The sequence below is a fragment of the Galleria mellonella genome, unplaced genomic scaffold (assembly GCF_026898425.1).
Source record: "Galleria mellonella isolate WM207_F2 unplaced genomic scaffold, CSIRO_AGI_GalMel_v1 utg90, whole genome shotgun sequence".
Lineage (NCBI taxonomy): Eukaryota > Metazoa > Arthropoda > Insecta > Lepidoptera > Pyralidae > Galleria > Galleria mellonella.
In genome coordinates this window covers 89,762-104,096 of record NW_026442172.1, presented here as the reverse complement: position 1 = coordinate 104,096, position 14,335 = coordinate 89,762, and the positions used below count along the sequence as shown (strand labels likewise).

The following is a 14,335-nucleotide window of genomic DNA, read 5'->3' as shown; positions in this document are numbered from 1 at the left end:
AACCTAAATTAATAGACAAATAGTTCATCCTTAAAATAAAGGTTTCGCTGTGATATCAATTTTAAGTCTTAATTTTAGAAATAGGTGTAGACAAATGGCGTTTCAGAATCGATTCTAATGACAACAGTTTGACAATAAAAAGTTTTGACTTTTACCAATGTTAAGAAATGTCCAATCATAACACGATAATAGTGTTGTTTTTCAATTTTGTAATTAGATTTCCTACAATTCCTTAATTGTTACTTACCTAATATTGGAATTCACTCTTATATTTCAGAATTAACGAAAATCATATTCATAAATTACTAATAGCAACTACTTAACGACATAAGAGTACTATTACATCTAACAAACTAGTTGACTATATGAACGAAAACGAAAAATATTATTTGGCAACAGCTGCTGCTAGAGTGTAGTAATTCGGTTGCAGTTTTTGTAATCAGTGATTTATTTATAAGAAGTACAAGTTTCTTTGGTCTGAAGTACCCTTATGGTTTTTTGGATGAAGATTCTTTCAAGAATGCACACTCAATAAACATTAATTGTACTATGTCATAAGGCTTAAAAATGTGTTCATCTCATATAATAACATTCTTCAGCCAGTGGAGATTGTGGATTAGGCCATTTTTAATTGCACTTTATGCTATAATAGTTGTTGTGTTAGTGCCTATCCTTGTAGCTCATTCAATAAAAAATGGCTTTAGAAAGTCTGACCAGGGAGCCTTGATCGCAGGAGGTTTTGTTCTTCTCGCATTACCAATATCTATATGGCAGATTAGTCAACATATTTTTCACTACACCAAGCCTTCATTACAAAAGCACATTATAAGGTAGGTGATTTGTTTGAATTTTATAATGTTATATTTCTACCTACAACATTTTTTTTATAAGTAATGTAAAGGTTAATAATGGATATACAAAAAAAACTTTTTAAACTGTAGATTATGATAGCTTTTGTATAATAGTGTGATAGATACAGATAAGAAAATGTCTATCCTCCTTTTTTCATGTTTATGCATAGTATTGCTATTTTTAGAATATTGTGCATGATAATATAGGCCTTCGACAATTTATATATGAACTGAGTGCATGCAATTAAGTAGATCTGGTGGATTGTTTCAGACGTTTTGAAACTTTTTTTGTAAATCAATAGAAATGAGTATATAACTTGACTGATGGTCTTGTTACAAGGTCGTAAATCATGGTATTTAGTAATTATATTACTATGTTTCTCTTTTTCTATTGTAACATTAGTATATAAGCAGAGCTAATTGTAAAGAAAAATAGGTGAGATAGGTGTATCCATATCAGCAACTATTTTATATACTAATTAGTAAATTCTTATTTACAGAATATTATGGATGGTGCCTATCTATGCTCTCAATGCATGGATTGGTCTAGAGATTCCAGAGCAATCAATTTATATGGATTCTCTTAGAGAGTGCTATGAGGCTTATGTTATATACAACTTTATGAAATATTTATTGAATTATCTGAATGAAGGACAGGACCTGGAAGCACTTTTGGAGACCAAGCCACAGGTGTATCACATATTTCCCTTATGTTGTTTAACACCTTGGGAGATGGGAAGGTAAGCATATTTTTACTATTAATAAAAATAGACAATAAACTTTTTATAGTTGCCATATTTGATAAATAGTCTTGGAATATCTGTTATCAACATATGAATAAATAGCTAACTAGTATAGAATTAGCCACCTCTTTGTTTTCCATGGGTGTCATAAGAAGCGACTAAGGGAGAGTGATATATGGTCAGCAGCGTCCCTGTAAAAACATCTCCAAAGCCTAACTGCAGTTGCCAATCTGCCTGCCATGCATGGTTACAAATGGCAATAATCCCCCCCCCCCCCCCTTAAATGGGGGAGGCTTATGTTCAGCAGTGAACAGTTAAAGGCTGATATGATAATGATGATTTGCTAAATATGTAAAACATTGAAAAAGTAATATTTCTGAGACAAAATGTAATAAAGAATTAATTTAATAAGTAATAAACATGTGGTGTCCTTGATAATGTCATCACAGCTTAACCAAGTATCTATTGATAAAATATGTGCATGTACTTATCAACTTTAATATTATGTGAAACTGTAAATGTAATAATTCTTTTCATTTCAGGGAATTTGTACATAACTGCAAACATGGTATACTCCAATACACAGTAGTGAGACCTATAACTACAGTTATATCAATGATATGTGAGTTAAGTGGAGTATACGGGGAGAGTGACTTCAGCCCTAAAGTTGCATTTCCATATATGATAGCTGTCAACAATCTATCGCAATTCATAGCCATGTACTGCTTGGTGCTCTTTTACAGAGCTAACAGAACTGAACTGAAACCAATTAAACCAATTGGAAAGTTTCTTTGCATAAAAGCTGTTGTTTTTTTCTCTTTCTTGTAAGTTATTGTTATTTTATATTTTGCTTTAATATTTTTTTGAAAAATAATAGTATTTACATAGTTTTTATATAAGATGCTACTAAAATAAGATTTATAAAAAGAATAAAGTATGAAAAAATCTTTTAAAGAATTAATAATTATTTAAATATGTATTTAAAAAGCTTATTAAAATAATTGGATTTTTTATGAATAATATATTATAATAGTAGAGATTCCTATATAGGTTTTCTATTTTACGAAATTTTCTCTAATTTTGATAACTTTTCCATTGTTTTGCAGCCAAGGTGTAATTATTAATATTTTGGTATATTGTGGAGTAATATCAACAATATTTGATATATCTGAACAAGACAAAATAAAAATCATATCATCCAAGCTACAGGTAAACAATGAATAAAATATGTAATATATTCTATATATTACATATTTTATATATATGTAATGCAATATTCTTTATTGATATGTGGTACATTTTTGTATCATTATAATTACATTACATATTATTATATCAACTTAAAAATAAATTATAAAGCCAAATTCTATGTTAAAAATCTTGATTTTGTTCATATATCTGGCAGGAGTGTATATATGTGCTACATAAACATTACTAGAACAATATTGAATTATGCAAAGATTTTGGACCACCCTCTCCTTTTCCCAACTCCCTCTGTATGTATACCTAGGCTACTAATCGTAAATTCTTAATTTATGTGTTGCAGGATTTTCTCATCTGCATTGAGATGTTTTTGGCAGCTATCGCTCACCATTACAGTTTTTCGTACAAAGAGTTTGTGTCGCAACAGGATCAGTCACCATCATGTCTCGGATCTTTCTTGGCCATGTGGGACGTGTCGGATGTTAAACGGGACATATCTGAGCACTTGGGTGTAGTTGGTAAGTATTATACAAATATATTTAAGTAACAGAATGGATTTCAATAAAATTTTACACACAGATAATTTATGTCTTCAAATACACCATATTATCCAATTAATAAAAGTAATAGTGTGCATAGCTATCTGTTACATCCTAAAGATATGTAATATTTAATTATTTCTTTAAACTTTACTGCACAGTGAAATTCTGTATACATTTGGCGGTCTTAACACGGGACGGTTTTCTTTACCAGTCAACCATTGGGCAAATAGAGAAATAAGTAGGCAGTGCATTCATGAGGAAATCGTAATTTAATTACTGAATATATTTATATATTATAAACATATAGACTTATGTAAACATATATATATATATATATATATATATATATATATATATATATATATATATATATATTACCAATTACGTATTAGAACAAATTAAACAATCAATGTGTAAAAAAAAAGTAAGCAGCAAAGGTTAAGTTTAAAGGAAAAATGAGAAAAAACAATGAAGAGAAAAAGACAAGTTTATAAATCGGCATTTTAAAATTTATATATGTATTTTTTATACAGGGAGCTCATTTAGCAGAAGACTTCGCGGCAAATCCATGTATCACATGACTCGTGGGTACGACGAGAGTTCAAGACTTGTGAATGAGGGGGCCACCTCTAGTTCTGCTCCAAACTTGACAGTAAATACCGAACCTCCACCTGTGGAAGTGCGACCGACTACATATGGATCCATACATACCACACTGACAGCAGAGCCTACTAATTCCGAAAACGAACCATTACTCAGTGCATCTGATGAAAATACGAATGACAATCCGAAAGTATAAAATATAAATATAAATAATATTGTGATATTCTGAAAACTGGCTTCTCTTGTTTGTATCCATGGTAAGAATAAAATCTATTTAGTATGTAAATGTGTACATACATTCCCCATTGAACAATATTTATTTTCTATTAATGATAATTTATTTTCTAATATATAAACATTAGTGTAATTAGTAAAGATATGTGATTATTATTGATGATAACTAACTTTATGTGAATTGATAATACGGGATTTTAAAAATTCCTGCATAAACAGTGTAACCAATATTTAAGTATTTTTAATAATAGATAATTTGCCTTACATACATACACCTTTATACCTTATGTAATCTTATTTTGGTTAATAACTTTAATTTGACTAATATTGTGCAAAATCTTACGTATTATAGATAATATTTTTTACAGATCTTGAGTTGATTACTAATGTTTGCTTATAGTTTGGATCGGTAACCTTAGATTTGAGTGTATTTATTACAGACTTTTACGACAAGAAATGGAAATATAAATTATCCATTAGAGTTGTTAACGATTTCTATTACAAAATAATGTTTGTAAACATGGTAAAAGCGTAAAAACCTAACTCATTTTTGCTTTTCGTAAATGCCTAAAACAATAATAGAGAGTTTACATACTATCAAAGTACATAATGCTGTTAATATTTTGTTATTACGAATAAATGATGTAATTATTTTATAATTAAATGCGATTATAGTTTACCAAATTAATATACTATAATAATATTGTACCTATGATCTAGTACTTATAAAACATACTGATTGACTATAAAATATTGTTTATATTTTATTAAATGTGATATTATTTTATATTAATAAGAAATTTGTTGTTTTAGAAATAAAAATATCTTTACTTATTTTTTAAACGCTTTTTAAATTTGTCCCTTGGTCTTTAACAGACTCGTTTGAAATTGATAGAGAATTTTAGGACAGAAATTTCATCAGACTGAGGGTTCAGTGAAGCTGGGGTGCGTGTATCTAATAAAGTAAGTGGTTGCCTATGTGATGATTGCCTAAGATGTGTTCGCTACGCTTACTAGTCGTTTTAACAGCCATGAAGTAGCAATTATGCACAAATATTGCATAATAACTATTAAAAAATAAGTTTTTTTAATGGGTGAAAATAGCATGGTAACCCCACCTACGCTATAGGTATATACTGACCGGGCACCAGTGAGAGGTGATAGTTGAGGATGAAAAGGCAGGTAAGTTAGCCCATCGTGACGAATTCAACGATAAATTAGTCACGATAGTGTCCAGGGAGAACCGCGTGTAGACCGACCTGATAGGGTATATTGATAGGAATGGAGACTAACCTCCCCATTACTAACAATCCCTTCTTCCCCCTGCAAAGGTAAGTTATAGTGCATAACATTATCTGGGAAGAAAGGGATTGTTAGTAATGAGATCTAACAGTTTTACAGCTAGCAATATACCAGATCAGGACTATCTCCACGCGGTTCCCTTTAGAAACCATCAAGGTAAATTTTTTGGAATTCGTCACGTTGAGCTAACTGATCTGCTTTTGTCTTCACGTATCATCTTTCACCGGGGGCCCGCAAGCGTATACTAGTAGTGTAGTCGGGGTTACCATTCCATTATTATCTATTAAAAAAAACATTATTCTAAGAGCTAATAACACATGCGTTATAAATGCCGTGGGTAGCACATTATATTTAAGATTTTCATAATAAATTACTTTCTGGTAAATAAAGGAAGAGTAAACATAAAAAAATGCAATTTCAGTGAATTTATTAAATATAAATAATTAAATTCATTAAAATTATACACAAAACATGTATGATATATGAGTTCTTACAGAACTCATATATCATACATGTTACATTTATTTATTATTCACTACCTATGTAATACTAATGCAGTCACCCATAAGAGCTGGCTATTGCTAGGTATCTTATTATTATTACTGAAATGTGTAAAATAAGTCAGACTGCTAAATTGAATATGTATTTTTAAGGTAGACTCAAATATCGTATATTACAAAAAAAAATACATTCAAATTAAGAACTTTTTGACGGTTATTTACTAACAATTATTAAAGTATAAAATAATACTATAGATAGACAACATTGGGTATGAAAAATTTCTATACTGTTTACACCTATGCACGTCCCGATTGTTATACAAAATGGGACTAGAGAAATTTTGTTTGAATTTTTTTATCCAACAAAGTATTATTTCTGTGCATCACTTTATAATGTCTGTAATTATATTACAAATTAATGAGCCTGTTAATAACATATAACAAGGAATGTATATAGGTAGGTATAAATAAATAATACACCTGCAAAAGTAGTAATCTAGCTTTTGAACTATGAAATATAAAGGTAAATCTCTAAAATTAAAAGTAGGAGTACAACTCAAACTACTTTGTATACAATAATTCTAATATATAATAAACAATGACAGGATAAACAATAGTCCGCTTTGATTACAAGTATATATAAAAATATATCTTAGGCCAGTTTATATTATACAGCGTAAAATAGCACACATTATCTCATTCAAAATATTTCATATTATTTATCTGATGTATTTATTCCATATCATAAAGACTGACTTCTCAAGTGCATCGGCTATCATTTCTATTTTAATAAATACTTATTTCATGATGATAAATGGTAGATATGTCATCACTTATAAACTAAAGCAATATTAAACACAGCCTTATTATTCCGCCTATATAAAATAAATCACTTATTTTTACTAAAATATACTTAGGTGTAGAAAATTAGATAAATGTAGTACAATATTTTTCACTCATACTTATAAATATAAATATTATAGAGTGAAGTTATAGCAGTCAAGTATATGTAAATATCTTTAGATGTAGATACTGTTTGGTGGTAATCACATAATTTACTGATATTATTCTTTAGCTGACTCTAATTTTGTTCTACTGAAATTTTCTAATGCACTAAGTCCAGCTTTGAGACTGTTCATTTCAATTTTATTCCATAATGTACCCATTAGTAGATAGTAGAAACAAAGGCCAGTCAGTATTATTTTAATAACATCATAAATCACATTGTTCGGCCAAAAGCCTACTGTTCCTAATAAAAACATAAACAGCAAACCACCTGATGTAAGGAAAAGCTTTTTTGACCTTTTTATGTTTTCAGTAGCTTCTTGACAGACTTCGATAGCTTGTGCCACAGTTGCATCAAAGGAACTATTTTTACTGTATTGTCTTTGTCCAATTTTCGAGTCATTAACAGATTTTAACCGCATTTCTAAGGTGACAGCATTGTGATCTGAGTATGAAAATGGGTGACCAGGTACTCTGTCTTCCAAAGGATTCCCGAAGTTGATGATTTCAGTCTGTAAAAATCAATTATAAATAAATAAAGTACGGTTTCTATCCCAAAGAAAAGATGATACTAATGGAGATTAGAGTCCTATTGCTAGAAAAATATTGTTTTAACATCTGTGTTGATAAATTTGTTTTTTTTTTCTCATAGACATAGTATGAATATAGCAGTATATCATAATTATAATGTCATAAGGTATGTAACAATTAATTTTATTTATTTATTCTTTATTGCACAATAAAAATTTGTATAAATGGCGAGCTTAATGCCATATGGCATTCTCTATCAGCTAACCATTAAGTAAAAATAAAGCGTATGAAGGGCAGATGTGGTGAAAAATATGTAACAATTATAGTTACACATTAAAGCAATCATATACAATACATAAGAAATACACATATAATATATACACACACACACACACACACACACTATATATATATATATATATATATATATATATATATATATATATATATATATATATATATATATATATATATATATATATATATATATATTATTATATCTCATAATGATAAATATTATGAGATATAATAACTATTGAGTAACTTGTAACTAGAGCTGGTTTTTTTTTTAATATCCTGTTATTTATCTCCATTATACATATATTTTTTAGTATTAAATTATAAATTTTAAAATATAAGAATTAGATTATAAAATACAAAAATTACCTCCAATGCAGAATTCACATGAAACAAAATGTGGTCTATTCTCTTCCCTTCTGGAGCATCTTTTATTAGTTTTTGATTGCTGTAACTATTGTTTGCAGCATCACAGGTTCCAGAAGGATTTTGAATTGCTGGATTGCTTCTTTCACATTTCATATCAAAAGGATCGAGGAGCTGAGGCAACTGTGTAATAATTCTATAAAACAAATAATTCTATAAAAAAAATCCATGTCAACTTTTCTGTTATTCTATTCTATTATTTCATAGAAACAATGCACTGCGTAGAAGGAATGAATGTTAAAGCTATTATATATACTTTGTTAGTTGATTATAGTTATTTTGTTTAATTCTGCTACCATTAATATTATTATGGACGACGCAAATGACATCTAGTTTATAACAATATTATATATACTACTAATATATTAAATGTGAAATTTTGTAAAGATCTTTGTTACTCATTCACACTAAACAGATTTGAATGAAATTTGGGACATTGTTTGGTGTGTTTTATTCTAACTAAAACATTGATTATATACAGAATAATGTGGGCAAATTCGCAGGAAACACCAAGTACACAATATACACACTAAATAAAAAAGTTACCTAAAAGACAAATCCCCTGGTGCTGTATTCAGATCTCCTGCAAGTATGGATACATCTGCTGGTGATGTAGTCAAATTGACAAATTCAGCAGTAGAGTATGCTTGCAGCACTCTGTGTGCTAGGTACATATCATCCTCATGATATTCTGCATGTAACTGCAAATTAATGTTAAATTTCTCACTGTAGATTCAAAGGTCAATTAAAAAATAAAAATTTAATCATCATTTTTATTCTTTCATTAGCAATAAGTATATAATACTAGAGACTCGACCCAGCTTTACACAGGTAGAGGGGTAGAATGATAAATTAAGTAAAATATAACCCATGAATAGTAATTTGTTAGTGGCATATACCAGCAACAAATATATTTCCAAGGACCTTCCTCGGGTCCTTGTTTGATGACAGGCAGGAGGCTGATTGTAGAACTTGAAGTTATTATAGAACTGAAGCCAAAACTTTAGGTAATAAATAAAAACTTATGCCGAGCCCAAAATTTATATAATCGGGATAAGGGTAGGAAGATGATAACAGTCTATAAATAAGCTAATAATGTAGTATTCTACAAGAGAAAAGTTTTAAAATGCATTAAGTATTTTTTGTTGAAGGAAAAATCAAATTTTTCAGCTAATCCGTCCAAAGTACATAAGGATAAATAATGTTAAGAAGCCTCATATTAAAGTAATGTCTGGAATGAATAAATTCATTTGATGATTTTTTATTTCTATAATTGATAAGGGTACACTGAAATCTAGCAAAGATTTTAATGTTTGTTATAATGAATTTATATTGTGTACTTTTCTTATGATGTATTTTTTCTCTGTACTTATACTGAGGTCAATAATAAAATTATGTTTAAGAATAAAAGATACTATTTAAAAAAAAGTTTTATTTTTATGATATGCTTGTACCATCTTAATATAGATTTTAATGATTTATGAATCTTAAGAAGGATTTTGGGTCTTCTTTTATGCACATTCCTATTATTTTTATGCTATTAATTATAGTAGTATCTGCATGTTGTTCCTATAGTTTTGATTTTAGGCAATATAGGAAAGATAGAGCAGACTCCATCCATACTTCAATTACCTATTATTTTATTAAGTAACAATTTCCTTCTATTTATTTCAAAAAGATAAATATAGTGCAGCTCTTATAAATAAAAAACATTGGATTGTTTATGTAGAGGGTCACAGTGAAAGATAATATTTTTTAAAACAACAATATATATAATACATATAAATACAAGACAAGACAACCATTTGAATAGAAACAAAAACCGTATAGAAAAATAATATCAACATATATATGTGGCCAGACTTAAATTTACATCATGGCCACAAAGAAGTTTCAATAGTTTAATTTAAACAAAAGTGATAAAAAAGTAAAATATAATGTAAATTTTATTTTTGAATCTTTCTATTCATGAACATAATATTAAAATTCCTACACTAGCTTTTGTATTTTTTTTTAATAGATGATAATGGAATGGCAACTCTGCTCATACTAACGGTATATATTGGCAGAGCACCAATGAGGGATAACAGGTGAGAATGAAAAGGCAGGTCAATTAGCCCATCATAATAAATATACCTGGGATTCAGCACTATGGTTTCTAGGGGGGACCACATGGAGGTCGCCTGACATGGTATATTGCTAGCAATGGCACTGGTAGTCCACATTATTAACAATTTCTTCCCATCCAGCTTTTGATATTAGGCCAAAAAGACGAATACATCAAGAGACAACCACCAGACCTTGTATTTTACATACTAAAAACATTAATGTACATTAAATAAAAAAAAAAATTACTCACATGAGTGCAATAAATATTAATCAACCTGTCATTGCACCTCACTCTACATAGACCAACTCCTTTACCACCAAACCAGTCACCATGGTGGATCTTGTGTATATAGCCATTTAGTGGCCACTGATGGAAAAACACATCTTGTATTAACCATTTAGAAAACACGCATAGGCCTGAACCCATTACACCACTGAAAAAGTTCACTTATTTAGTTATTGATTCATGATATAAAAAAAAATATAGAAATAATTTTATATACAACTATACCAAGGGTGAGAGTTGATAATAGATTAGTAAATACAATATAAGTAAGTATATTATAATTTAACATGTAGAGGTTTATCATTAATATTATTGACTATCACTTCATATAAAAAATGAGATTTACATAAAAAAAACTACCAAAATTGTTTACTAATGATGTGAAGTACAGAAAAAATACTACAGATGGGTATATGTGGTAATTTACAACATTACCTGTAAAAATAGTGTGAATAAGGAAGAACAATTTTCAGACTATCTTTAAAAAATAAATAATCATTCTCACTCCAAACTTCTTGTAAACAAACAATATTATGGGAACTCGTCTGAAGGTATTTAGAAATAGCTTCCATACGTTCTTTACGATTTTTCGATACTACTGGAATGCCCCTGAAACATATTTAGCTGCTGTTCAGTCATCGGTCAGGATTAAAGGAATATTTTTGTGAAAATGTATAGGTGTTTTAGTGGATAATTTATATCTTAAAAATATTAATAAAAAAATAAACTTGCAAAACACACAGTATATAAATATGTAGACGAATGGAAGGACAAAAAAAACTATTATTTATTTATATATTGCTATTATATTTAATATGTATGTAATTTATCTCCATATCGTTTTGAGTCTTGATAAAGCAAAATTATTAAAACTTGACAAACTATTATTGTAGAAGAGTAGATAGGCACGTACCAACAATTTAATGTAAAAATATTCAGTGTGAAATCCATTATGTTAATAACATTTGCGATGAATAATAAATATTTAAATTATATACTGATAAACTAAAAAGTAAAGAAAAAATATTATTGAAAATTAAATTAAAATTATTTATTTCGGAATTCTGTAATGTAACAAAGAGTAAATAAAAGAGTTCATTACAGTTCTGACACGTTTCGAAAGTCATATGTCGTGTAGAAGTCAGTCAATCAGAATGACATAATTCATGAAAATGACAGTGGATTTTTTGTTTTGGAAGTAAGAACACAGTACGATATTTGTAAATTGCAAGTGCTATCCCTAATCTACGGTAAAATTTTATTCTTTTTATGTTTTATCTATGGTATTTAAAGATAATTATTCATAGTAGTTGTTCGCGACATTATAAATTCTTTATATAAAAATGTATAGTTTATAGCGATATTTTATAGTTATTTTGTTAGTATAAGTCATTAGTTTTAATCATTTAAATTGTTAGTTTTATATAAACTTTATATGATGTATTTATAGTTTGTAAGTTGAATAAAGTATGGGAAATGAGTAAGTAAAATATTTAATTCAATATTCAAACGTCTATATATTTTCTAAAAAGAATGACAATTTTCAATTTATACTGCGCGCGCAACCTCGCATGCGCTGTTATTTATAATTTATTTTTCTACAGAAATTCAAAAGGTATTTATAAAGGTTTGTTATATATACAATATATATATATACGCCACATCACTCCCCTCCGAGACCGTTACTACGGGCGATAGTAATCTGGAAATTTAACTACTCGTCCTGTTCTTGTTTTTATAATTTCTTTAGGTGGAGGTAAGGCGTCCAGAGGTTCATGTAGAGCGAGGCTGCGGTCATCTAATATGTAGGCAGGTTTCAAGCGATCTATTGATACAGTAACAGGTTTGCCTTTAACTAATAACTTGTAAACTTTTTCAGATTTCTCCAGGACAGTATATGGACCGGTATATGCTGGTTGTAAGGAAGCTCGAACTGCATCTTCTCTTAAAAATACATGTGAAGCTGTTGGTAAATCCTTATAAATAAATATGGACGGTTTTGTATGTCTTGATGCAGGGGAAGGCTTTAAGTTATTAACAAACGAACGTAAGCGGGCAGTGTATTCTGTAACGTCTGTTGTTCCAGCTGTGCTTGGGTCGAAGAATTCTCCCGGTAATCGCAGCGGTTCACCATAGACTAGCTCTGCAGTGCTTGCTTATATGTCCTCTTTATAGGCGCTTCGAATGCCGAGCAGAACTAAAGGTAAGACTTCCATCCAGTTCTCTGTCGCATGACAGGTAATAGCGGTCTTCAGCTGTCTGTGGAATCTTTCTATAACACCATTACTTGCAGGATGATATGCAGTAGTTCTCTTATGCTGAAATCCTGATATTTTTGAAAGATGTTGAAACAAAGAAGATTCAAACTGTCTGCCGCGGTCTGTAACTATGTCCACTGGAGAACCAAATCTTGATATCCACCCAGCAAGAAAAGCTTTAGCAACTGTTTCAGCTGTAGCATCGGGTATTGGTATCACCTCAGGCCATCGAGTGAATCGATCTATAGCAGTGAGGCAATAGCGATTTCCATTACAGATTGGAAGTGGTCCGATGAGATCTATATGGACATGCATGAATCGAGCTCGTGGCAGCTGATAGGTACCTAAAGGTGAGGATACATGCCTAGTTATCTTAGAACGTTGACAAGCTAGACATGTACGCGTCCACTCTCTGCAGTCTTTTTTAATCCCTGGCCATACGTAGCGTTCTGCTACTAACTTGATTGTTGCATTAGCACCAGGATGACTCAATGAATGCAGGCTATCAAAGACTTGTTTGCGTATGGACTTTGTTACGTAGGGTCTAGGAATTGGAGTGCTCACATCGCAATATAATTCTGCATGCGTTCCAGGTATCTTCACCTTCTCCAAACGTAATGAAGTTCCATGTTCTAACAGATTCTTTAATTCTGGATCAGCTGCTTGTGACTCGGCAAGTTGAGAGAAATTGATAGACAGTTCCACCTCTTCCACTCTACTCAATGTGTCTGCGACTAGGTTGTCCTTTCCCGAGATGTGTCTCAAGTCAGTTGTAAACTGGGATATAAAATCCAGATGACGAAACTGTCTCGGTGAACATTTATCCCTGCGTTGGTGAAAGGCGTAACACAATGGTTTATGATCTGTAAAGATCGTGAAATCCCTGGCTTCAACCATGTGTCTAAAATATTTTAATGCTTCGTACACAGCAAGCAGCTCTCGATCATAAGGAGAATATTTTTGCTGCGCTGAGGTTAGCTTACGTGAAAAGAAGGCTAACGGTTGCCAATCTTCATCTTTATATTGTTGTAGGACGGCTCCGATTGCAGTTTCTGAAGCATCTGTCACAAGACCAAGTCTGCATTGGCAATCCGGATGAGCAAGAAGTGTAGCGCGGCATAGACTCTCTTTGCAATCTTCAAAGGCTTGAAGGGTATCATCACACAGGTTGATAGGGTAAGAACCTTTAACTGAGCCAGTCATGAGAGCATGTAGAGGTGCTTGAACTTCAGCAGCGCTGGGAATGAATCGTCTGTAGAAATTCAGCATCCCTAAAAATCTGCGGAGTTCTCGAACTGTCTTGGGAGGAGGAAATGATTTGATCGCTTCAACTTTCTCATCAAGAGGTTTGATACCATTGGCTGATATATTATATCCAAGAAATTTTACTTCAGACCGACCAAAGTTACATTTTGAAATATTGATGACAATTCCGTAATCTTTCA

General features: G+C 30.5%; 2 protein-coding genes across 2 annotated transcripts; one reads left to right on the top strand and one right to left on the bottom strand.

Annotated features, from left to right (window-relative positions):
* The first annotated feature begins 147 nt into the window (after positions 1-147).
* Positions 148-5,013, top strand: LOC113523347 (transmembrane protein 184C). Its single transcript, XM_026909281.3, has 6 exons — positions 148-830; positions 1,352-1,591; positions 2,137-2,418; positions 2,701-2,803; positions 3,141-3,315; positions 3,873-5,013. Exons 1-6 carry the CDS (start codon positions 568-570, stop codon positions 4,136-4,138), a joined length of 1,329 nt encoding a protein of 442 aa, XP_026765082.1. The 5' UTR covers positions 148-567; the 3' UTR covers positions 4,139-5,013.
* A 1,757-nt stretch (positions 5,014-6,770) lies between these two features.
* On the bottom strand, positions 6,771-11,734 carry LOC113523366 (putative neutral sphingomyelinase). Its single transcript, XM_026909310.3, has 6 exons — positions 11,546-11,734; positions 11,068-11,241; positions 10,597-10,780; positions 8,784-8,938; positions 8,181-8,373; positions 6,771-7,495 (listed from the first exon to the last, which is right to left on the bottom strand). Exons 1-6 carry the CDS (start codon positions 11,581-11,583, stop codon positions 7,043-7,045), a joined length of 1,197 nt encoding a protein of 398 aa, XP_026765111.2. The 5' UTR covers positions 11,584-11,734; the 3' UTR covers positions 6,771-7,042.
* Positions 11,735-14,335: the final 2,601 nt, after the last annotated feature.

What these genes read in the sequence shown, in the direction of transcription:
- LOC113523347 (XM_026909281.3), top strand. Translation starts at nt 568, where the DNA reads ATGTGTTCATCTCATATAATAACATTCTTCAGCCAGTGGAGATTGTGG. An exon ending in GTTGTTTTTTTCTCTTTCTT is followed by an intron (nt 2,419 to 2,700) that starts GTAAGTTATTGT and finishes ATTGTTTTGCAG; the next exon opens with CCAAGGTGTAATTATTAATA. An exon ending in TGAGCACTTGGGTGTAGTTG is followed by an intron (nt 3,316 to 3,872) that starts GTAAGTATTATA and finishes TTTTTTATACAG; the next exon opens with GGAGCTCATTTAGCAGAAGA.
- LOC113523366 (XM_026909310.3), bottom strand. Translation starts at nt 11,583, where the DNA reads ATGGATTTCACACTGAATATTTTTACATTAAATTGTTG. An exon ending in TATTCACACTATTTTTACAG is followed by an intron (nt 10,781 to 11,067) that starts GTAATGTTGTAA and finishes GAACTTTTTCAG; the next exon opens with TGGTGTAATGGGTTCAGGCC. An exon ending in ATGTGAATTCTGCATTGGAG is followed by an intron (nt 7,496 to 8,180) that starts GTAATTTTTGTA and finishes TGATTTTTACAG; the next exon opens with ACTGAAATCATCAACTTCGG.